This window comes from Tubulanus polymorphus, chromosome 5 (assembly GCF_964204645.1).
Source record: "Tubulanus polymorphus chromosome 5, tnTubPoly1.2, whole genome shotgun sequence".
Classification (NCBI taxonomy): domain Eukaryota; kingdom Metazoa; phylum Nemertea; class Palaeonemertea; order Tubulaniformes; family Tubulanidae; genus Tubulanus; species Tubulanus polymorphus.
In genome coordinates, this window is record NC_134029.1 from 12,021,426 (window position 1) to 12,046,316 (window position 24,891).

Sequence of the window (24,891 nt, forward strand, 5' to 3'; positions counted from 1 at the left end):
AACCAATTTGAAAAAAAATCGTAAGAACAAAGTTGAACAAACATTTTTTTGTCCAAACGAAAGGTTTTTCGTTCGAACAATCGTTCAATTGAACAGAATCTTTTTTAATTTGAACAGAATTTTCTTGTCAGAACATTAAGTTTTTCGTTCGAACAAGTATATTGAAAAAAGTTTTTTCTCCGAACCGAAAGTATGAAGTATTTCGTTCAATCGAACAGAATTGTTTTCATTCAAACATTCGTTCGAAAAAATTGTTTTCGCTCGACCAAATTTTTTTGCCGGGACTTAAAATTTTTCATTTCAACAATAACATAGCTTTTTATTCGAACACATTTTTTGTCAGAATGAAGAAACTTTTTGGTTCAAGCAAAAAGCGTATTGTTCGATCAAACAGAATTATTTCATTCGAACAAGATTTTCTTGTTGGAACATTAAGTTTTTTGATCGAACAGAGTGTTAAGGTCGATTTGGAAATTTACTCGGTCTGGTATATGTTGGATTACTGTGTATGTCATTTGTCAGGACATTAAACAGAAGACAACTTAGGATACTACCTTGCGTGACTCCACTAGTTTGACCGACTTATTCCAAGATGAGGCGTTCCGTTGATTTCGGCTACAAGTTTTCGTTCAGAGATAACTGCTGAGCCATTTGGGCGACCTATCATTGATACTGTTTCCTAATAGCCTGTTTAGTAATGGCTGATGTTGTGCCTTATTAAATGCTTCGTCGAAATCCACCGTTGAACAGGATTCTAAGACTGTGCAGAAAACCCGTTATCGCTGCTTTGCAGCTATATTTATTATTATTTTCTTCCACACTATTTTTACCAAAAGAACATAGGCTTTGTTACCTTACCGCTGTTTCATATACAATCCATATAATATCGTTCAGCTCACTGAGATCTACAAATAGCCCGCGTGTTTTTTCACGAATCGTCGTTACAACAGACATTCAGTTGAGATCCGAGGCGCGAAATTCTACAGAAATTAAACAAAAATTAGAACAGGATCGAGAAAAAGCGAAATGGTATTATGATCGATCTAGTAGAGCGTTAATTCCTCTAAAAGAAGGGGACACTGTACGAATCCGTGTCGATAAAAATGGGAACCAGCGTTATTGTTACCTAAAGAATGTCAACCGTCAGAACCAAGATCGTATAATGTAAGGGGACCGTCTGGAAGAGTTTTAAGACGAAACCACAGAGATTTGCTGAAAACATCTGAGAGTAACATCTATCCATATGAGCCTGTAGAGGATGAACCTACTACAGTATCAGTTCCCCCAGTGCGCTTTACGCTCGGTCCAGGTTCCTGATCAGGTACAAATAACTAACCCGGTTGTGACTAGGTCAGGTAGGGTCTCAAGACCCCCTAAGAAACTCGAAGATTTTGTAAAATAGGGTTCAGTTATGTCTGATTAGTTTCACTAATACGTATGTAGTTAGATAAATTTGTATCTAAATATAAAATGTATCTGAATAGTTCAAGTGAGCTAGTTAGCCTAATGCAAATAGTAAGTTGAAGATATTGTAATTTTCTGTATACATACGAAGTTGTGTTAAGTAATTAAGATTTTGAAATTAGAAGAAAGTTGCTCTAGAATATGAACAATTATGTAATTAGAGTTTTAATTGTTTTAAAAAAAAGGAGATGTTATGTACTCTGTACTGTGTGGTGTCGCCATCTGGAGAGAATAAAGTGATGTAGATTGATACAAGATATCAATGGTTGCTGTTTTACTATTTTATGGCCGGCTTGAATATCAGTCCACATCGGGACAAACATTACAGTAAAGTTCACATACAGAATTATGTGACGTACTTCACCGATGCATACGTACGGGACGGGATATTCAGGATAACGCGGGTGTGGTTTCCCAGTTTTCTATGATATTTACATTTTACATCCACATTCTATATTTATCAGATTATGCACTATAACTTTTGTTGTAATCATTATTATTAATCCGCACCCGGGACAAAATGTTCGCTCTTTAATTATGAAATCTATGTTACTGACATTATGCCATACCTTTTTTCCCTTAATTGTTGGCCTACTGGGGCTCCAAATTCATTAGCGTATACGACGCAGTGGTAGATCGCCTTCCTGGCCGTTTCTTCAGTAATTGGACGCCCAGCAAGGTCCAGCATCTCCGAAAGGGATTCATCAGTAACTTTCTTGAATATAACCGTCGCTTCCTGTAAGCTCAACTGTTCTGTACCATCTTTTGAGTGTTTCGCCATAGGTAATGTCGTTGGTGCGTCATTCCGAAGGGCTCTCACAACCGGCAGTATGCTACGTCCTATCAAGGTGTGTCCTTTTTTCAAGGTTGCCATCTGGAAAGTATAAGACTGAAGGCATGACAAATCGTTACTACAGTTATAGATATTGAATTCATCCTTAAAAGTAATTATACAGAACAAATCGTCTAAAATTGTCAAGTGACTGTCCAAAAGTAATTAACTATGACTACAATATATTTTGGTCGGATATTCTGTATTAATTATCATATTTATGGTTAACTTTTACTACAAAGTGTGAGCAAATTATAAGTATACTATGTACAAAAAATCTTGTTCCCTGAAGACCCGAGTTACGATACTGTTGTCGACGTCCGTATGTAGCTGCAGTGAATGAGGTGATCTGGAAATCATGAAGTTTTATATACCCCTGTGCTACAACTGTGTGCATGAGTTGGAAAGATTGGTCTTTTCTAGTTCGGTATGCCTCTTTTGAATATCTATTCGTAGGTCTATTACCACGGAGACATAAATGTCCTGTGTACATCCGTCCTTGAAGGCTTAAAAGTGTCAATGTATTGAAGGATGGTGAAATAGCCGTTTCCAAGCGTCCTTACATATATGGTTTCCACATGACTCCAATCCAATAGAAAATTGTGTGGTTGGCCACATTTCAAAACAGAATTCCAGGCCCCGATTCTTGGGTTAAAATAGATAACGCTTCTGAAACACTTCTGATACATAACACACTTCTGATTCACTTCTGATGATACACTTCTGATAATACACTTCTGATAATACACTTCTGATAATACACTTCTGATTCACTTCTGATTCAGTTCTTATACACATTTCTGATTCACTTCTTATATACACTCCTGATTCACTTCTGATAATACACTTCTGATAATACACTTCTGATAATACATTTCTGATTCACGAACAAGAAAACGACTGCTCCAAAATCATCACAACAAAAAAAGAACAAGTCTTCCTAGCACTAGCAGTTACGCAAAAGAAGTTGCTGAAGGGATCTTAGTTAGCGAACTCAAAATATCCAGCGATGTTATTGCTGCTGCTATCCAGCGAGGGATAGAAAACGGTGTGAGGATAGCAATCGAGCGACTTAGGGACGAAATTGTTCAGTCCTGTATACAGCCGATGATTTCCGATCTCTGGCAGACTCAACACGACTTAGAGCAGTACTCCCGACGAGAAACTCTCAAAATCGTGAATCTTCCAGAAGAAGAAGACGAAAGCGAGTCGTCCCTTAAAACTCATGTTTGCAGCATTGCGATAGATTGCGAAGATCTTACCAGACCAAGGACTGCCCTATTACATTGGATTAAGGCGAATCCAAAGGATTATAATGTGTCGACCAGAAACGGTAGAATTGTGTGTCATAATAGGGACGAGCGTCATTATATAAACGGTCCTAAAGACTTGGAAAAGCTAGGCGTTAAGGACATACCTTTCGCGGATCTAGGAATCGAAGGTTACCCCACTATCTGCTAGGACAGCGCGGGGCATCATGAACCGTCAGCAAACCACGAACGTATCAAATCCTTAGCGGACCGTCTTAAATATAATTCGAACTCTTCAAAAACTCAGAAACCAGTTAATTTCCTCTCGTTAAACGTGTGTGGTCTTAAACACAAACTTTTATAGCAGGACTTTTTGAACTACATATCAAAATTTGACTGTATTAGCTTAAGTGAAACTCATTTGGATTCGTTGGATGATATTACTATCCCAGGTTATACGATATTTTCTTAATTAAGGCCACAGTCAGATCACACTTACAAACCCAGCGGTGGAATCTCTATTATTTTCAATTCTAAGTTTAAGGATGGTATTAGAACGATAACCATACTCAAACGTGGTGAACGGATAATAAGATAAAATCCCACTATTTACAGATTAAAAGAAATTTAAAAACCAGAATTATTTATTCAATCAAAAATATATAAAAGACACGACGTTTCGATCTCACCCTAGAGATCATCGTCAGGTGTGAGATTAAGATTAAAAACGGGGGTATATATACAGAGGAGGACAGGTTAATTGAGTAAATTGGTGAGTGAGTAAATAATTAGTGTTTGGCAAGGCATGAAGTAATATACTTAGAAAGAAGGGAATTATGCGGAGAAAAGCCATTATTCTTCGACGAGTATCATCTATTTGCAGAATGTTCAATTTTAGACGAGTATAGACAACTAGTTTGGAACGGCCCCATTTCTTTAAACTTATCTCAATTTGGAACCCTATTAAGTAGGTGTAACAACAAATCTAGAAGATTAGGAATATTTTGTAAAACGATTGTGAAACATATCAACCCTAGTCGTCATTTTAGGATCTAGAAACCCACTTCTTTACCACTCAGCCTTCAGGTCCATTGTAAATTTTTCTTTGTATAGTGTATATAACATATACTCTGTGTACAGCTGTTGTGTTCCTTTTTTCTCCGTCAAATTTGATTAATTATTCTATATTTTACGTTATGTTATACAATTGTAAATACTTCTTGATGTCCCTCTGTATACCTCTCATTGAGTTGATGAGTGTAAATAAATTTCATTTCAATTTCATTTCAAATTTCAATTTCACGATGGCTTCAAATAGTCCTATAAAACCAGTTGGTTTGTGTCTCATCACACCAGGGGGTGTTTTCTTTTCAAGTATAAATGATATCAAATGGATCTAATGAACCATCGGATACTATGAATATTTAGTACGGATTGTGCACTTGAATCATAATTTATACGGGTAATATCACCTAATATCAGTATATCACTTAATCCGTACTAAAAGGCTCAGTCCCTAGGGATACGGATTAACCGAGGTGGACTGTATTATATTATGAAAATCATAATATGTGGATTAAACAAATTGTTTTATTTTTTAAATCAGAAAAATGATTTTAATAATAAAATATATCTATGTAGAAAATGTTTACATAAATTCAGTAATGAAAATGCATTATTAAATCATACACAACTATGTGATAATCATGATTATTATAAATTAATTATGCCAAATGAAAAAAAAATTACATTAGAATTTATTCAATCAATCCGCTGCAGCTTGTGGATTATATGTAAAATCAGACTATCCAGAACTAATTGAATGTGAAAGTGAATACATAATTGAAAGTGAATATTATTATCATAGAAATGAAAATGTTATTAATCATTTTTGTGATTTATTAATTGAATATGAAACAAAATTTAATGAATTATTACATACAAATAAAGAAATTACAATGACAGAGCAAGATACAGAAGAGTTTGCAGATACACGTTTTCATTGTGAAAAACTATTCAATTAAAAAAGTTAGATATCATGATCATTTGAATGGAAAGTATCGAGGCGCAGCAGATGAGAATTGTAACTTGCAGGCTAAAAAAATTGATTTTGATTCAGTTATATTTCATAATTTATCAGGGTATGATGCTCTTTTATTCATTAAACAACTATGTCATAAAATAGAAGAAATTAATAATGAAATAGAAATAACAAATTCTAATAGATCAAAAGATGTTAACAAAATACCAACTTATAACTTCAAAATGTTAGCTAAAACATCAGAAAATTATATATCTTTCCAATTTGGTTGTTTGAGATTTATAGACTTATATAGATTTTTATAAATAGTTCATTAGATAATTTATCAAAATCACTGGTTGATGATGAACTAAAAATATTGAAACAACATTATCCAAATAATGATTTTCAATTAATGAGTTATAAAGGAGCAATTCCATATTCATTTCATATCATAATGATTTTAATATAATATCATAATGATAATATAACTGAACTTAGAAAAGAACAATTCTATGATGAATTTTATGATGATTAAGATGTGTTAAAGGTGAAGTTTATGATAGAACATTGAATATATATGTAGAATCATTGTGGAATGAAAGATCATGGACAGTTAGTAGATTTATATTTAAAATCGGATGTATTATCATTAACTGATATATTCGAAAGGTTTGGAGATGTAAATCTAAAATATTTTAATATTGATCCATGTCATTGTTATTCTAGTCCAGGTTTAACTTGGGACTGTGGTTTGAAATTTACAGATATAAAAATGGATTTGTTAACATATATAGACCAGTTATTATTATTTGAAAAATCTATAAGAGGAGGAGTCTTAGGTGTGTTAGGTGATAGATATTTCAATGTAAATGATAATCCTGGATATACGTTATTATATATAGATGCAAATAATCTGGTTGGGCAATGATGAAGAACTATCAAATTATCAAAAAAGAATTAAACCTGAAAATCATATACATACAGAAAAGTTAATGGTGACTCAGGACGATAAATTTAATTATGTAGTACATTATCGGATGTTGAAGTTTTATTTGCAACAAGGAATAATATCAAAAAATGTACATAGATATATTTCATTCAGTCAATCTAAATGGTTACAACAATATATAGATTTTAACACTACACAAAGAACTAAAGCTAAAACTGATTTCGAAAAAGATTTCTTCAAGTTAATGAATAATGCATTCTATGGAAAAACTTGCGAGAATATTAGAAGTAGAATTGATATTGAGTTGGTGAGCAATGGTAAAAGGATAAGACATTTACAATCATATCCTAAGTTCGTAGGCAACAGAATATTTGATGAAAGTTTAGCTGCTGTTAAAATGAGAAGAACAAGTATGAAGTTCAATAAAGCTTTTAAGAAATATCAAAATTATTGATGCATGAATCTTATTATAATGTTTGCAACCACATTTTGCTGAAAAACATATAGAAATCTTATATTTTGATACCGACAGTTACATATTAAAGATAAAAACTAATAATATAATCGATGATATAACCAGAAAGAAACTTTCCATGATGGGTTTCGGTATTGACTTAGAACTTGAAAAGTTAATGGAAATAACTGTGTTGATGCGGTGCATGTTTAATCCATACCATCAAGGTAAAACGTCAGTAAATATACTTACCATGGCCACCGGATACAGTATGCTTACGGCACAATCGCCAAGAACCCATGGCATAGGCCAATGGCTACGGTACTCGAAAAACGCCTAATGAAATACACCGAATCGGAAAACGCATAACGCCTAATTCCTAGAAAATGACCTAATTTCGTAATTGCACCATCTACTGAGACTCACAATCCAACTCATCAACGGAACAGTTTGAAAATACATGTGTTTTACGCTTCACGAAACGAGACTATACTCTTATAAACTACATTATAGGATGATGATAGAATGTCCGCGGTGCAAGCAATTAATTACATAACGCCATAGAAGTGTAAACTGAAACAGTTTACACTTCTATGATAATGCGAAAACAAACGCCGCGGTTATAAACCGGCTTTCTTGAATTTTGAAACCGGAATGCATAAATATGATACAACGCACACAAAGACTGATAAAATAGCCTTTCTCAAATTATCCTCCAAACTGTTCACAACCACGCTAATGTGAACCTACCTAACCAATGAGAGGCTAAATAATGTCCAGCCCCTGAACTTCCTTGAACAAAAAATAATAAACTATATGTTCCATATAAAAAATATGATGTCTTTCATTATCATAATACTCTGTCTTAATATAATAACACAGATTAGCCTGTGTAACCAAAGACAGTAGAAACGAAGATGGAACAGGCGGGGCTCCACGCACTCCGACGTGAACTATGTAGCGTTGCGTACATAGTTCACGCAGGGAAGGTCAATTTCTTGGATGTTACTATGAATTAGGCGTTATGCGTTTACCGATTCGGTGTTTTTCATTAGGCGTTTTTCGAATACCGCAATGGCTATGCAGTCCATTGGGTACATACTTCACATCCATGATTCAACATGAGCGTCTTGAAGCTGTTCACAGACTGAACCTTAAGGCCAACTGCTAGCCTTACCCTGAAGGCCTATAGCTAGTATTACGATTGACCAAGTGGAACAGGAAAACAATATTCACCAGCGGAAGAACGACAATTACGCAAGTTTAATTATGGACATTTTGGACTTGACAATTTTGATCCCGTGAGGCAATGACATAAAACAACTAAAACTTGAACATTAACTACCCGGGAGAAACAAAATCAGAAGATGCTATATAAGTTTTTCAAATTTCATGGCAGTACATATTAAACCAGGACGGCCGGTTACTGTTGAAATCAAGTTCAGCAACTGAGTGAATGTGGCTTTCAATAGTTTCATTCATTTAACGTTTTTAAATGTGACACCATGTCTTCGCATGTCCATTCGACAATTAAAATGTGGGTCTGTCGATGCACGTCTGTGTGGACGCAGTAAGACTAATCTTCTCCGTGCGAAGCGTTATCTATTACTACAGTAAGTGATAGATAAATGGTTAACGGTTAACGCGTTATTGCTGACAATGCAATCGACTCGCGTTGTGCACTAGTATCAAAAATATCAAAATCATCAGTGTTGCAAACTAAATACAAGATAGCCGGGCTCCAACGATTGCTAACGTAGTGGCATAAAAATGACGGGTTCAATTGATGACACTTAATGCCATCTTTAATAACTTAAGATTCTCCGGCGGCGTTGATCAAAACACGGATCTTGGGCGTGTGGTGTTATCACTGCGGAAAATAGTGGATGCACGCTACCTGCCGTGGTGCGCTGATAATATTTAGGTGTTTAAATGATGTTTTTTCAAACAGAAAAAACTCTATTCATCAAAATGCCTCGTTTGTTTTGTGGAATCAATTTGTGAGTTTCATTATTCCAACAAGTAGGTCTTATGTTCATTATGCCTAAATCTAAACCTAACCCTAACCCTTATCCTTCACCTAACACGATATGTGGACCTTACTCAAACCTTTAACATAAAATATTCGACGCATGCTAGTAGATTACGCAATTTGGGAAGATTCCACAGTCGTATTGCTACGGCCTAACCCTAACCCTAATCCATGATCTAACTTGTGAATAAAGCGTATTAATTGAGGATACGATGCTTTTTCCTCCTTCGAATATGAATTAAGCTTATACTGCCCGTTCGATCATGGGGGCCTTATACGTATAGAGCATATATCAGATTTGAAAGTGTCATCAACAAAGTGAAATTGAATTGAAAATATGAAGTTTGTTCAATATAAACAAATTGAATTGAATTGCAAATTTTGAGTATGTTCAATAAAATCGAAACCGCTAGCATTGGAATCGACGTTTCATGTAAGAATTCTACATTTGTCCCGTGAGAGGACCCATGTCCCGTCACAGGCCCGGGTCCTCTCACGGGACGCTGTAGTTTAACTCATATGCAAACTGCACCTTGCCCATTGAAGTTTGAAAATTTGAGTTAAGCGAAAAGTGACTTCACGTTTCAATACACAAAAACTGTGCATTTCATGTAAACAAACTTCAATATCTCTTAAACTAAAAGAGATAGACTAAAGATTTAAAGAGCAACACACATCACTTTTCAGTCAGGTAACAACATAACAACAGTTGAAAGACCCAAATGGCCAAAATTTTACCTGGATCCCAGCTAAATGCCTATCATGCCGAAAAATGGTTAGGCCTATATGAAAATATCGATGTTAGATCAAAAGTTATGATAAAGGGGGGATAGATTAACTAGTTATCAATAGTTTATGTTTGCCCTAAGTTTATCGAGGAATATCTATTATTAGATAGGCCTACATTATTATTATTTGGTTTCCATGGTAACGACAAGAAAAGTTATGAAATATTGAGAAATATTGATATGATTTCAGGTGAAATTATTTTTTCACTAGATAATTACTGGAATGGAGCAAACATGATTGTCAAGGCCTGTCAGTCAGGTCTAAATACTATAATCTTATAGGCCTAGGCCTAAATATTGTTATTTGCTAAATGAATTTTAGTGAAGAATAGCAGAAAATCTAGTCTGAATAACAGTCGTTGTTACCGGTTCCCTACAACATCTGACGCTAAAGTATCATAGAGGTTAACTCCTGTTAATTGCAATGCAACTACTGATTTTAGTGTCAAATCAAACCTTTTTACTAAAATAAATTAATTAGTTACCTTGTTGACTTTGAAAACGTGTTTTACAATAATATTTTTGATGATTTAAATCGCGAACCGGAGAATTTATTGATTTGATTTGAATTGAATTGATTGCCATTATCGGGAATTCCAATACGGACTAGATCAATAAAATGTGAAAATTCAATATGTCTCTCTAAAATTACTCTAAATGTTATTTATTTGTTGATAAAACGCATAAATTTTGGTCAATTTTAACCTTAAGAATTTGAAACAAGAATAATATCTGCATTGGCATCAATGTCAGTCCAAGTTAATGTCCGAATCCGTAATTTACACTGCACCACGCACCACGAAAAGCCGCCATATTTGTTATGGTGCTTCACTTCAACTATTTTTTGAGGCGACTATTCAAAAGTTTTGAGCTATGACGATCGTCAAAAGCTACTTAGGATTACAAATATTTGCACAAACAAGTTGAGGTCAGTTGATGATGTTTTAAGGGGTGAAATAGACGCTTAAAGCCTCATCCCTCAAAATGAGGGACGAAAATTAACCTTATATGAGCACTTTCGCCCTAGATGTTGTTTGTAGAACGACGGCTAGGTACTAGACTACAGAAAATCAGGCTTGGCCTAGCTCGAAACTCTGAAATTTGAAATATAATTCATGACAATTTAACTCATGATATCATAATAAAATCAATCAGTTTAGAAACATAACCCAAGCAATAGTAATTGGCCTAATAGTACTAATAATAATAACTGAATAATAATCCATTTTTTTTGTTTTGAGCTAGATTTCAACAATATTTTTAATGAAATTTTGTTGCTTTTGGAAAATCCCCTCGGGAGCCTCACTGTCCCATCATGCGCCTCTATTTTTGCCCATCACAAGCCTCAATTCATCCCATTAGACGCCTCCCTCTTTCCACAGCCGCTTTACTGATGGGAGCATAGTGGCAGTCTGCCCGCGCAAAATTTTTTTACTGATCATTTCGCCAAATCTGTCCTAATATTCAGAAATACAGTGATAAATGGGCCTATTTATGAATTGGAAAATGAAAATAATAATTCACCGCTAGACCGATGATTAATTGTTAAATATTGATCTCATCGCGAGCAGCGCGGCACGTGGTCATTCAATAGCGAGTGCCGGCCGTCATTTTTTATCGCTCGCTTCATCGCAAACCTCAGACATCGACTTTTCCGGCAGTAATAGCTCAGCGAAATAAAATCATGCGGTCTTCAGTAGGCCTATTTGAATTATAAGATCCTAAACCTTCGGATTCCTGATGATTTGTCGCTTATTCCGGGTCCTAAGCTGACGAATTTTGCTCTTGAAAAAGTGTATTTTTCGATTTCTATTTTTCTTCGACCAAAATGCAGATTATTTATACACTAACGCAACCCCCAAGTGATAAAGGTCGATCTTATTGGTTGATTCCAAAAGATTTTACCTCATTTGCATTGATAGACACGTTTCATGAATGATTTTAGACCTACTATGCGATGCCAAAATGCGTAGTAAAAACGCGCATCACACTATTCCTAATCAATAATGGTCCTCACAATCGATAGTGGCGCCCCGCGCAGATTTGAACATACCTATTAAAGATGACAAATTTTTGCATTAGACCGAGTGGTTTGAGAAAGATTTGAGTGCCTTTCAGATACTTAAATCGTGCGATTAATACGAAAAAGTTGGCAAAATCCGTCTGTACTGCACCAGCCAGGAAGTAAAAATTACCATGATTTTTGAAAACAGACAGTGCTTTCGACCAGTAATTCTGAACCGATTTTTACAAACGAGAACTTTTTGGAAAGATTGGACCATGAGGGAATATAAAACCGGGCAGAGATTGAAAAACGGCTCCTTTCATCACCGCGGTTGCCGCGTGTTTGCGTTAGCACTGCACTCAAACGCGATGCTTTCTAATCTCATTTTTGGGCATTTTAAGAATAATTACAATGCGCAACAAATATTCTAAGATTTATTACATAAATGTAAGATATTTAACCTAATTTGCGATGTGTCATTCCGCGTCAATAGTTTTTGATTTGAATTCGCAATTTTCGTATTAAGTGCAAAGCTATGATTAATAGCCGCCGTGTCCCAATTTTGAAACTTGTTTTCGATGTCGTTCACATTTTGCATTCGCTACAGACAGGATTATCATTTGAATCAGAAATAACGATATGCAGAAATAAGATCAGAGTCTAAGCTTTCCAAAAAGCCCTCGTTTGTAAAAATCAGTTCAGAATTACTGGTCAGAAACACCGTTTGTTTCCAACAATCATGGTCATTTTAGCCCACTTGGAACTTAAGTCCCAGCAGGCTATTGCGTTCACTTTTCATCCGTTCGTCCGTGCATAGACGGAATCCAGTCATTTTGGGAAGTTTTGAAGACGCTTCAATGTAATGTCTTGATATTTGAGTTACACGCGTATCTACCCTAGATACATGTTCAGCCCAAAAACTGGCCCTGTCAGAATCAAGATGGCCGACTGGCAGCCATTGTTGTTCGCCAAAATCAGCACTTTTTACACGTTTTGAACTTTTTGAGGGAAATTTTGAAGAAGCCTTGTTCAATTACCTTGATATTTCATATATATTTGAAACCCCCCCCCCCCCCCGGGCCCATCAGCTTAACAAAAATTGGGTCGATCGGAATCAAGATGGCTGTCCTATGACCTTTTAAGTGCCCAAAAATGTCAATTTTGGCCCGAATTCTGAGTCCGGTAGCTTCCTACTGGTTTGCCATTTCTCATTGCAATTGCTGATGGGTATTCTTTGGATAGGGATGTTTTATACCTGAGACAGGTATTTTTGATCAGCCAATTCTGGGGCAATTGGCGGCCATCTTGGTGTCATCAGTACTCATTCATAGGTGGGAAAAAGTTTTTCGACATTATATTGATACCTAAGCATATTTTGTTACCACAATGAATCAGAAAGTTGTAGCTTATAGGCTAATGTGTTCTATGATTGTGGTGAGTTTCAAGTTCATTGGTTTTTGTATATGGCCACCAGGGGGCGTTGAATAATACAGTATCTTGGTATTTCTATATTATATTTGTACCAACACATATTTTGTTACCACAATCGATTGCAAAGTTGTAGCTCATAACATCGTCTATGATTGTGATGAGTTTTAAGGAAATTAGCTATTCTATATGGCCACCTGGGGGCGTTGAATAGTAGAATAACTTAGTATTTCCATATTGAATTTTATTGGTAACTAGGCATATTTTGTTATCACAATCAATTACAAAATCGTAGCTGCTGACATGTTCTATGATTGTGGTGAGTTTCAAGGTCATTGGTTTTTGTATATGGCCACTAGGGGGCGTTGAATAATACAATATCTTAGTATTTCTATATTATATTTGTACCAACACATATTTTGTTACCACAATCGATTGCAAAGTTGTAGCTCATTACATCGTCTATGATTGTGGTGAGTTTTAAGGAAATTAGCTATTCTATATGGTCACCTAGGGGCGTTGAATAGTAGAATAACCTAGCATTTCCTTACTATATTGGTACCTAGGCATATTTTGTTACCATGATCAATTGCAAAGTTGTAGTTCATGACATGTTCTATGATCATGGTGATTTACAAGGTTATTGGGTTTTGAATATGAATAATAATAATAATAATAATAATATTTATTTACAGTCCGTAACATAAAATATCTCAACAGACTTTACAAATTGACAAAAACATAAGACAATTGACAGATATATAAAATATTACCCAATAAAATAGATATTTAATTTCAAACGGTTGCTTCAAGTAAAATCATTTGTAGTGCTGATTAAATAGGTGCGTTTTCAATTGCGAGGTAAAACTATTAAGGGAAGATAAGTCGCGCATCGACTGTGGCAAAGCATTCCAAAGGCGGGGGGCTACCACCGCAAAAGCTCGAGAGCCATAAAATTCTTGGCGGTATCTCGGTTCAAATAATTTAGTTGCCACGGTCGAGCGCGTGTGTCTGGAAGGTGTAAGAGTGGTTAAAACAGACGAAAGATAGGCTGGTGCTTGGTCATGCAAAATTTTAAAAGTTAACAGGAGAATTTTGTATTCAATGCGCGATTGAACAGGGAGCCAATGTAGTTCATACAGTATAGGAGTGATATGCTCGTGCTTCTTAGTTAGAGTGACTAGGCGTGCGGCAGAATTTTGAAGCATTTGTAGGCGAGAAATATAACAATTCGGAAGACCGTAGAGAAGACTATTACAGTAATCTAATTTGGAAGTTATAAAAGCGTGAATCAATCTTTCGGTGCTAGTGCGATCTAAAAACTTGCGTATTTTACCAATGCGATGCAGGGAGTAAGAAATCGATCTACAGACGTAAGATATATGACAAGACATGGTAAAATTATGATCGAAATAAAAGCCAAGATCTCTGACTGACTGACAAGTAGCTATACTGTCATCTCCTATTCTAATACTTGATAGCTTGTCTCCCTTACGAAATTTTGACGTAAAATGTATAACCTCTGTCTTACTATCATTAAAAACAAGTCTATTGCACTTCAACCATTCCTTTATTTCGTCAACACACTTCTCAACTCTTGATTTAGAAGCTGCACAACTCTTGCAGACGAAATAAATCTGGGTATCATCGGCATATAACATTAAGTCGAGTTTATGTTTAATAATAATTTCTTCGATTGGTGCAAGATATAAACTGAAAAGTGTAGGGCCTAGTACACTCCCCTGAGGTACACCACACATGAGTTTAACATTTTGAGATGACGATCTGTCAATCACGACACGCTGATACCTATTTTCTAAATATGACCTAAACCAGTCTAAAGGAACATCTTTCACTCCATACCGATTCTGTAATCTATTCAATAGAATCCCGTGATCTATGGTGTCAAAAGCCGCAGTTAGATCTAATAAGACGAGCACTACTTCATCGTGATTATCAAGAGCTAACAAAATATCATTGTGTACTTTTAAAACTGCCGTTTCGGTGCTATGGAACTTCCTATAGGCAGACTGAAATGTTGAGAAGAGGTTATTATCGGATAAATACTGACTCAAATCATTCAATACATGCCGCTCTATAGCTTTACTGATAAAAGGTAGATTAGAGACAGGTCGATAGTTAGAATATGGTCACCAAGGGGTGTTAAATCGTAGAATAACTTAGTATTTCCATATTAAATTGGTAACGAGGCATATTTTGTTATCACAATCAATTACAAAATCATAGCTGCTGACATGTTCTATGATTGTGGTGAGTTTCAAGGTCATTGGTTTTTGTATATGGTCACTAGGGGCGTTGAATATTGAAATTGTTAGATTGTTGAACATTTGAAACCACTTCCCAAGTGGGCATGGTGTCCCTGGACCCCGAGTTACTAATTTTTGAACTTTTTGAGGGAAATTTTGAAGACGCTTTGATAAATTACCTTGATCTTTGGTATATATTTGAATCCCTTGAGAAAAATTGGGTCGATCGGACTCAAGATGGCCGTCCTATGACCTTTTTAGTGCCCATAAATGTCAATTTCGGTCCGAATTGTGAGTCCTGTAGCTTCCTGCTGGTTTGCTATTTTCCATTGCAATTTGTGATGGGGTATTCTTTGGAAAGGGATGTTTTATACCCGAGACTGGTGTTTTTGATCAGCCAACTGTGACACAATTGGCGGCCACCTTGGAGCCATCAGTACTCATTCGTAGTTGGGAAAAAGTTTTTCCACATTAAATTGATACCTAAGTATATTGTGTTACTCTAATCAATTGGATGAGAATTCCCCGCGGATCCGCGATTTCCCGCGAATTTCGGTATTGAAAAATATCAATTTTCCAAATAGTCCAAAAATGATGTAAAAGTATGGTGGGGGGGTGTGATGATCTCACTCAATTGCGGTGCGATCGGTAATCAGGTGAACCGTAAAAGCATTCATTGCCTGTTTTACTTATCGTTGTGTATCGCATTTCAATGCATATCCATTGCAACACTGATTCTGACACATTCATCGTAGTAGAAACAAAATCAGTGTTGCAATGGATAGTGTGTGGCGAACGCCTTCAGATATTATACACTACTGGGTGATGATTTTTAGTGAGCATTCATCGGCGCAATTTAATTGCAATAATTCAGGGCTCGACCCGTAATGCATGAGATGCTGAATACCATCGAATGAGGATGTGCCACATTGGAACTTGCCATTACCTTCCAAAATATAAAAGTCGTTCATGTGCTCAAGATCGCTCTAAATGCTTTGAAAACGCTTTTAATTTCTAAAATTTTCCTGGGAAAGGACCCCCAACCCCACCAAAATAGCTTCGCGCCTTCGGCGCTCGCGAGTCCTGACGGCTAAGCCGTCGGCTGGTTTGCGTATGTAACCCAAGAAAAAAAAAAATGCAGATTTTATAGGTCGGCTTTTTCATCTCTGGTATATGGCCACCAGGGGGTGTTGAATAATACAATAACTTAGTATTTCTGTATTATATTCGTAGCTATGCATATTTTATTACCACAATCAATTGCAAAGTTGTAGCTCATGACATTTTCCTATGATATTGGTGAGTTTAACCCTTTCGCTACGTGTGACGTTTTGGAAACGTCATATGAGTGACACTTGCTGTGCGTATGACGTTGTAGAAACGTCATGCACCTATTGATTTATAACTCGAACGCGTACACAGCAAACAGTATGGAAACGCATGTAAGACAAGATAGTTAGCTTTCTAAACAACAGATGGCGAAAATGCGTCAGTAGTTGGTGCTGTCAGCCTGTTGAGCACATGGTAATTTGCGCGGGATTGAGATGGCTCCCCACTTACGTACCTCTACCAGCGGAAAAGGATATCCCATATCAATTGAATTTCTTTCATCCACACCGTATCATCAATCACCAAAGACTGAGATAGGCACTTGGGTGAAAAACTGAAAAAAAAAAATTTTTAACCCATCCTGACCCCCCCCCAACACGCCCCCCCCCCTACAGAAAAGGCTGTTGGTATGATTTTTTACTGATTTTCACTAAATAACATCATAATCTTCGATAAAAACGCGAAAAATCGGGGTTAAAAACAATTTGAAAAAAATCGAATTTTTCGGAAAATACCTTACGTAGGGGGCGGTGCAAGCGTGTACGCAGCGAAAGGGTTAAGGACATTAGATATTCTATATGTTCACCAGGGGGCGTTGAATAGTAGAATAACTTAGTATTTCCTTATTAGATTGGTACCCAGGCATATTTTGTCTCCATGACCAATTGCAAAGTTGTAGCTCATGACATGTTCAATGAATGTGGTGAGTTTCAAGGACATTGGGTTTTGAATATGATCACCAGGGGGCGTTGAATAGTAGAATGACTTAGTATTTCCATGTTAAATTGGTAACAAGGCATATTTTATTATAACAATCAATTACAAAATCGTAGCAGCTGACATGTTCTATTATTGTGTTAAGTGTGAAGGTCATTGGTTTTTGTATATGGTCACCAGGGGGCGTTGAATATTGAAATTGTTTAATTGTTCAGCATTTGAAACCACTTCCCAAGTGGGCATGGTGTTCCTGGACCCCTAGTTATTTGAACTTTTATTATTTTATGTTCAATTTCTTGTGAAACATCAACTTATTTTTTTATTGCATATCGTTTTTTGTTGGTTTTATTGTATTATCTATTGATGCTAAGAATGTTTTTCTGTCTCCCATTTATATAGAAAAAAAAAATTACGTGTGGTGATGAGTGATGTGACGTCCTCTCATCCTCTGGCCTCAAACCCACATTTTGCAATTACTAATAGGCCTAGAGCCATTTTCCCAATTTGATCTCTAGCGGGCGCTGTACAGGTTGCGCTTGTAAGATCTTTAAATTGTTATTTGTCCTACAGTCATGGACAAAACTCGATGTACAGATAGTACTGGCCTAGGGACCAAACGTTTTAGACCCGTTTTCCCAATTTGACTTTTAGGGTGCGCTATACAGGTCACTTTTAAAATCTTAAACCGCTTCCTGTCCTACAATTATAATCTGATGTTGATGAAACTTGGTATGTAGATACTATGGGCCAAGGGCTACAGAGTTATAGAGGTGTTTTCCAAATTTGACCTCTAGGGGATGCTGTATGCATGGCGCTTGTAAAATCTTGAAATCACTACTATTCCTATGTCCTACAGTTATTAGGCCCCTATCCAATTTTGACGAAATGTAGATATAATGGGCCAAGGACTAAAATGATATAGAGCCCTCAGGGGGGCTGTACAGGTCACATTTGTATAATCTTTAAATTGTTACTTGTCCTACAATCATTATCCCATCTCGACAAAACTTGGTATGTGAATACTATGGGCTAAGGGCTAAGCAGTTATAGAGCCATTTTCCGGATTTGAACACTAGATGGCGCTGTGCAGGTACTCCTTGTAAAATCTTATCTGTTTTCGCTGGCAGGCTGCTTGTTTTTAAGTAAAGGCACTAGAAAAATTTCAGGGGTTGCACATGCTGTGGGACTCCAGTATCTGCCCCTGCTTAGACCCATTTGAACAAATCTTTTGGATTTTATCTTTACTATAGGATCTGGGAATAGTGGTCTGGGCTTCAGGCTCACTTGTTGACCAGCCAGTTTCAGGTGAAGCTGAACTTGTGTTGAGATGGCTTTGAAAGGCATCAAAGTAATTGAACTAGCTGGACTTGCTCCTACCCCGTTTTGTGGTATGATGCTTGCTGATTTTGGTGCTGAAGTCATTAGGATTGACCGGGTAAGATAAGAAGAGTATGAATAATATTATGAGTATAAGTACAGCATTATTCTAATAATATATATATATCATATTTATTCTCTGAATAATTTACATCAATGTATAAAAAGATATATAAGACTTACATTACAAAAGTATATATATATATATATATATATATATATATATATATATATATATATATATATATATATATATATATATATATATATATATATATATATATATGTATATATATATGTATATATATATATTTTGACATTACCCGAGATACGCGCCTGCATCTTAAAACCGACATAGGGGGTTTTGATTTGAGGCCCAGTTATGCGTCGTATATATATATATATATATACATATATGACGCATTCTCGAATATGACCCATTTCAAATTGGCGCAAGGATATCACTATCACTGACGCGGAGGGCTATACTTGAAGCTCGCATCAGTATTCATTTCCGACAAGATTTAACAGAAATTAGCCAAAATTCAGTACAATGATAATGATAAATTATTTTTTCATTTAACTACATTACAAAATTATTTTCACAATCAAAATATGTTTTATTTATTGGTTTTATGTGTTTTTAAAGAACACTTCGAGATTTTCGTGGTGGTTTAAATTGAGGGCCCGACTGTCTCTGTGATCAGTGAAGCATGGGCTTTATGCTTGACATTCACGGTCTTGTTAGTTAACCGAAGTAATAGTAGACATCTCCGATTGAATCAGACGTAGACGTAGCGCATTCGTCTGGATAATATTGGCTTGTGCGATAAGTGATGTTGTAACATATTCAACGAAAACATTCTACATGATCTACTCAAAAGAAGACTTCACTCCATTCGGAATATGCAGATGTACCAGCATCCACGTGAAAACGAACACGAAAGAAAGTATGATAATTATTTCTGCACTTCGATTTCAAAGACATGGACATCTTTTATGTACTTGCATTTCCGATTTCAAAATTCAAATCCCTTGTTTTTTCTCCTGGCGTGTAGTGGATATCAAAAGGGATGCAGCCAATACCTAATGAACCACCTGTTCTATTTAATATTTTCAGCTTCACGATATTTTGATCTTAAAATGGGGATTCATCCTGTTATTCATTTGATTGGTAGATATCGTTTGATTTGTTGGATTTGGTGTCCCTTACAAACCTACCAAGGTTTGATTTTGATATCGGTTGTTGTGTGATTGTGTCGGGCAACTTTGAGATTGAAAGTTGATTAACTATATATTTATCTCACGCCTTTACGGCTTACCAAGGTTGAACTCAAGCGTTAGTCGAAAACTCACGCACCCATGTACTTTATGGTAAATGATCACAAAAAAGTTCCGTCATGTTTAGAAGCAGGTATCATTTCTAGCATAAAATAAGACATGATTCATAAAATGTGGCCAACATGTGGTGTACTGCAGAATAGCATGATTATTGCTTCTGTAACACATTACTGATTACATATTCCTTATAACAAATGTTCTTCTAGTAAAACAATACAACAAAAACAGGTATGCAGATCTTCCTGCTCAATTATAATTGTTCACAGACCTAAGTTTGTCCATTTGAAAAAAAAAATAGAATATTTATGCTTAAATTGAATAACCTCAAAAGCGAAAATCCATTGATGAGTATATGACTCCTGAACTGACCCACAGTCAAGTATATATGTATATATATTTAAATATATATGAGCTCGAATAATATACAGAAATCATGTCAGTTCACTCAAGATGAATACCGGTATACACAATGATTCCTAGAACAGAATCATCCATTTGAGTGCAATACTTTTTCACAAGAATTTCTCCACAAATTAAAGAAAATCCATTTGGGTAAAAAAAAACAATGGCTCCTAGTATATAATGACGCACGGAAACATATCTGTTCATGCTCAAAAATGTATAAATAGGTAAATCTATCCTCAGAAGTTAACTGAAAAACAAGTTTGGGAACTAACTGTTCGCCAATATACAACTTCTAATTTGTCTATGTGATGCCAGAAATAATTAATGGGTCCTTAGGTAGAGTAAGTAAAACTCAATCAGCGATGGATTCATAAAAGAATTTTATTTACGGTAGGAAATAAAATGTTTTATGAGAGCCAGCGTCGTTTATCTATCACGTGATCTAACACGTGTCTTATCACTTGTTGGATTCCGCCCACTGAGTAACCTCGTGGCGATTTAGTCCGTCTGAGTTTCCTAGACGCATACGTTTTATTTCAATCATGGCAGTTAGAATTGTGGTCCTCGGTCATTCGTTTATACACAGGCTAATAGTACTAATCCTTTCCTAATTAAGGATTCGAATCCAATCGCGTTTTCATACAGTTCTTGGTTTTCGTGGCGCAACTATTTTGCCCGGTCGATCATCCATTCAAGAGATGTCTGCCATCTGACATCGATTATGATGTGGCTTTTATTCATATTGGCTGTAACGGCAAACCTAGTTCGGTGTTTTATTCTCACGGAGCAAGGGGAATCATAAATAGTAGTATGTACCGTAAATCTTGCACGTGACATGATTCCTACGTTAATGATCTGTGATGTTTATCTGATGCGCCCCAATGTTTGTTTGCGTTAAGTTTGTGAAAGGCTGATTTACATATAAATTTCATTCTATAAAAAGTATAATTGGATAATAATAATCGACCATAATCCATCACAATAACGATGGATCGTTCTGAGCAGGTATATTGGGTATTTGATCAACCTGAACTAAAGTCTGATTTCCCGCAGATGCAATTTACCGACAAAAGCAGCAATCCCCAAGGATGGTGTTAAATCAAGGTATGACTGTATGTTAATTTGATATGAGTATATAATACATGACTCTCACAATCAAATGACTCGTTGTATAACTAATATGTATATACATACATTTTTCCCCCAACGTCAACCAATTTTGAAATGAGTATCTTATTATTCAAAGCCTATTCAAGATGAGTATATCAAATAACTGATCACATAGGATGACTCGTGATCTAGTATGAGTACACTAAATAAGTACTTTAAACTCGTACTACACTGACTCCTAACATTGAATGACTCTTTGTATATGTAATAGGCCTACTTATACATATTTTCCCCAAAAACCAACATAAACCTAATTGGATTGAGTATATATCGTATAAAACGACTCGGGATCACTCGTCGTATATCTACTACATATATTTCTCCCATATTCATCATTGGCAAACTTGACCTACGTTCATCCATGGATGTATAAACTAGCGGGGTCGACCTTTACGCTCAGCAGACGGAAAAACAAGGTATCACCTTTTTAGCCCAAGGTGAGCCAATTGATGAGTAGATTTAATGAATCTTCTCACAGGATGACTGGTATACCTACTATATATACATCTCCCCGACCCCGCGTCAGTCTATTTGAAATGTATCTATATCAATTTGAAGTGTCTATATCTATACTATAAGAGACAAACGGCGAAACATTGTCACGGGTTGACGTCGTCTGTGCGCTTTGGTTGGTGAAGGACCGGTGTTAAAATGTCCATGAAATACCCGACCATGTGTTATCCAGTTTCTCCCGTGCAGTACAGGGGTTCACAAAATATCTTAGGAAAATGGACTCAAATGTTTTTCCAATAAATTACTTCGATTTAGAATAAACATAAAAAGTAAATTCATCCAAATCAAGTCAAGTGAAATCTTCAAATCAATTAAATTGGACCATATTTTATAGCAAAATAATCAACTTATCTCAATCATGATATAACACAGGACGGGTACATAGCTTGGCCGCGTGTATGTCTAGGGTAGCATTTTGCTGATACGATAATAGATATATTTATTGACCGTATAAAATTACTGCGTTTTCTCACTACGCGCAAGCTGATTAAAAAACATTTACAGAAGGATTTGGTGAGCGTCGGCTGTTGCTTGGTTACAGTATAGTGTGCTAGACCAGACACAGGGTGGTGACCCGAAGTCACCTCGTGCCAGTCACACAGACCAGGACTGAAATTGGTAAATCTCGGACCGCTTGGTTTAAACAGTGATTTTATTCTCTACACATTACTATGTATAATATAATAGATAAAATGATAAAGTATGGAGTTTGGCGGGCAACGAAAGACCAATGAGATGACTAGAATGAAATGTACATACTCATATGTAGTATGAGTATGACTATTTGCAATATGTCTGGCCGGCACAAGCTCGCAATATCAGAAAAATATGGTATATCACGATAGTATGCGCGACACTGACTAAGAATATAATGGGGATTACTGTATCTATCTTCGCACTGTTGAAATGAGTATTAAATGACTCCTAGCATAGATATACTCCTTGTATTTTACTTTAAATTATGGCTAACATGTATCGTCAGGCAATTTAAGGCATATTAAATGGCTTATAGTTTAGAATGACTCTACCCCAGCGTATTTGGTATGAGGAGAGAATCCCACAATGATAATAAAAAGTCCGAAAATGAAACTTCGAGATAGTAGTTTATTTCAACGTTTCGACTATATCCTAATAGTCATCTTCAGGAATAATGAGATACTACAGAAATTATGAGATATATATACAATCCAGAGACAAAGAGACTAATTCAAGTAATCAGAGATGATACAAACTAAAGGAAAATTAACGTAGAAACAGTTACACGCTAAAATAGATTAAAGGGAAGCAAACTAAGGGGTAATTATAAACAACAATAGTGAGTATAAACATAAATGAAACTTAAAGTCAGTAGTAAAAAGAAAGACAAACTAGGGGGCACTTAAATTAAAACAAAGGTGAATACAAGTTAAGTCAGAGACGAAATTGATGAGAGAACAAATAACAAATAATCAAAGGGGAAATCAAGTGTTGAGTTTAACCAGTTTACAGAGGAATTTTGATATAAGTTTATTATGGGGTGAAAAACCATTGTTAAGGTTTACAACGTTGTTCGAATTTTCAATAATTAATGCAGATTCCAAAATATGTCTTCTAGTTTTATCGCTGCAAGGGTAAATTAATTCAGCATTAGCAAAATCAAAATTGTGTGAAGTCTGAAAAACATGACTAGCAACTCCGCTTTCAGGTTTAAAGTTTTTTACATCTAATTTATGCTCTTTTATGCGTTGATTAAGATTCCGACCTGTTTCTCCTATATATACTTTGTCGCAAACTTTACAAGGTATTTTATAAATTCCACAGTTTAAGGATTCGGTTTTCGGTTTGTTATTAATCAATATGTTACTAAGTTTATTATTGTATTTAAAGATAAGTTGTTTATTTAGTGACCGAAGAGAAATTTTAGAATTCTCGAGGAAAGGTACATACGGTACAATGATAGGCTGTTTATCGGTAGCCAACGTAGGAGTTCTAAGGTTGTTATTTCTAATATGCGTAGTACGAGCTTTAAGTAGAGCTTTTTTCAATAGGAAATCGGGGTAGGCAAGTTTTTTGAGAGATTGGTTAATATGTTGAATTTCATCGGGTAGAAATGAGGGGTCGCAAATTCTCAAAGCGCGAAGAAATAATCCTTGAGCTAAACCGAGTTTAATATCCGGAGAAGTAAAAGAGAAGTATTGGAGGTAGGATTCAGCGTTGGGAGGTTTCCTATAAACCGCGAATTTCAAAAAGGATCCACAGTTAAAAAGCAAAACATCCAGAAAAGGTATTTTACTATTAGATTCCCATTCATACGTAAAAGCCAGAGACGGGTAAAGGGAGTTTAAATATATAAGAAAGTTATCAACATTGAAGTCAAAGGGAACCAAAGCCAGAACATCGTCAACATATCTGAGCCAGATTTTAGGGTGAATATCAGTATAAAGAGGCAATATTTCAGATTCAACATGTTCTAGGAATAAATTAGCTAGAATAGGACTAAGAGGATTTCCCATAGCGATACCGAATGTCTGTTCGTAAAAACAATTGTTGAATTCAAAAAAGGAGTCC

At 35.8% G+C, this 24,891-nt stretch overlaps 1 protein-coding gene across 2 annotated transcripts in view; it reads left to right on the plus strand.

The window, feature by feature from the left end:
• The first annotated feature begins 9,504 nt into the window (after positions 1 to 9,504).
• LOC141904976 (alpha-methylacyl-CoA racemase-like) overlaps positions 9,505 to 24,891 on the plus strand; it is a 150,590-nt gene continuing 135,203 nt past the window's right edge. The window contains exons 1-2 of one of the 2 annotated variants that reach the window (XM_074793642.1): positions 9,505 to 9,695; positions 18,789 to 18,973. In XM_074793642.1, the coding sequence (XP_074649743.1) occupies positions 18,866 to 18,973 (108 nt within the window). In that variant the 5' untranslated portion in view covers positions 9,505 to 9,695; positions 18,789 to 18,865. Of the gene's footprint in view, positions 9,696 to 10,032; positions 10,052 to 18,788; positions 18,974 to 24,891 lie in introns of those variants that run through there. The other variant, XM_074793643.1, reaches the window with a different exon arrangement.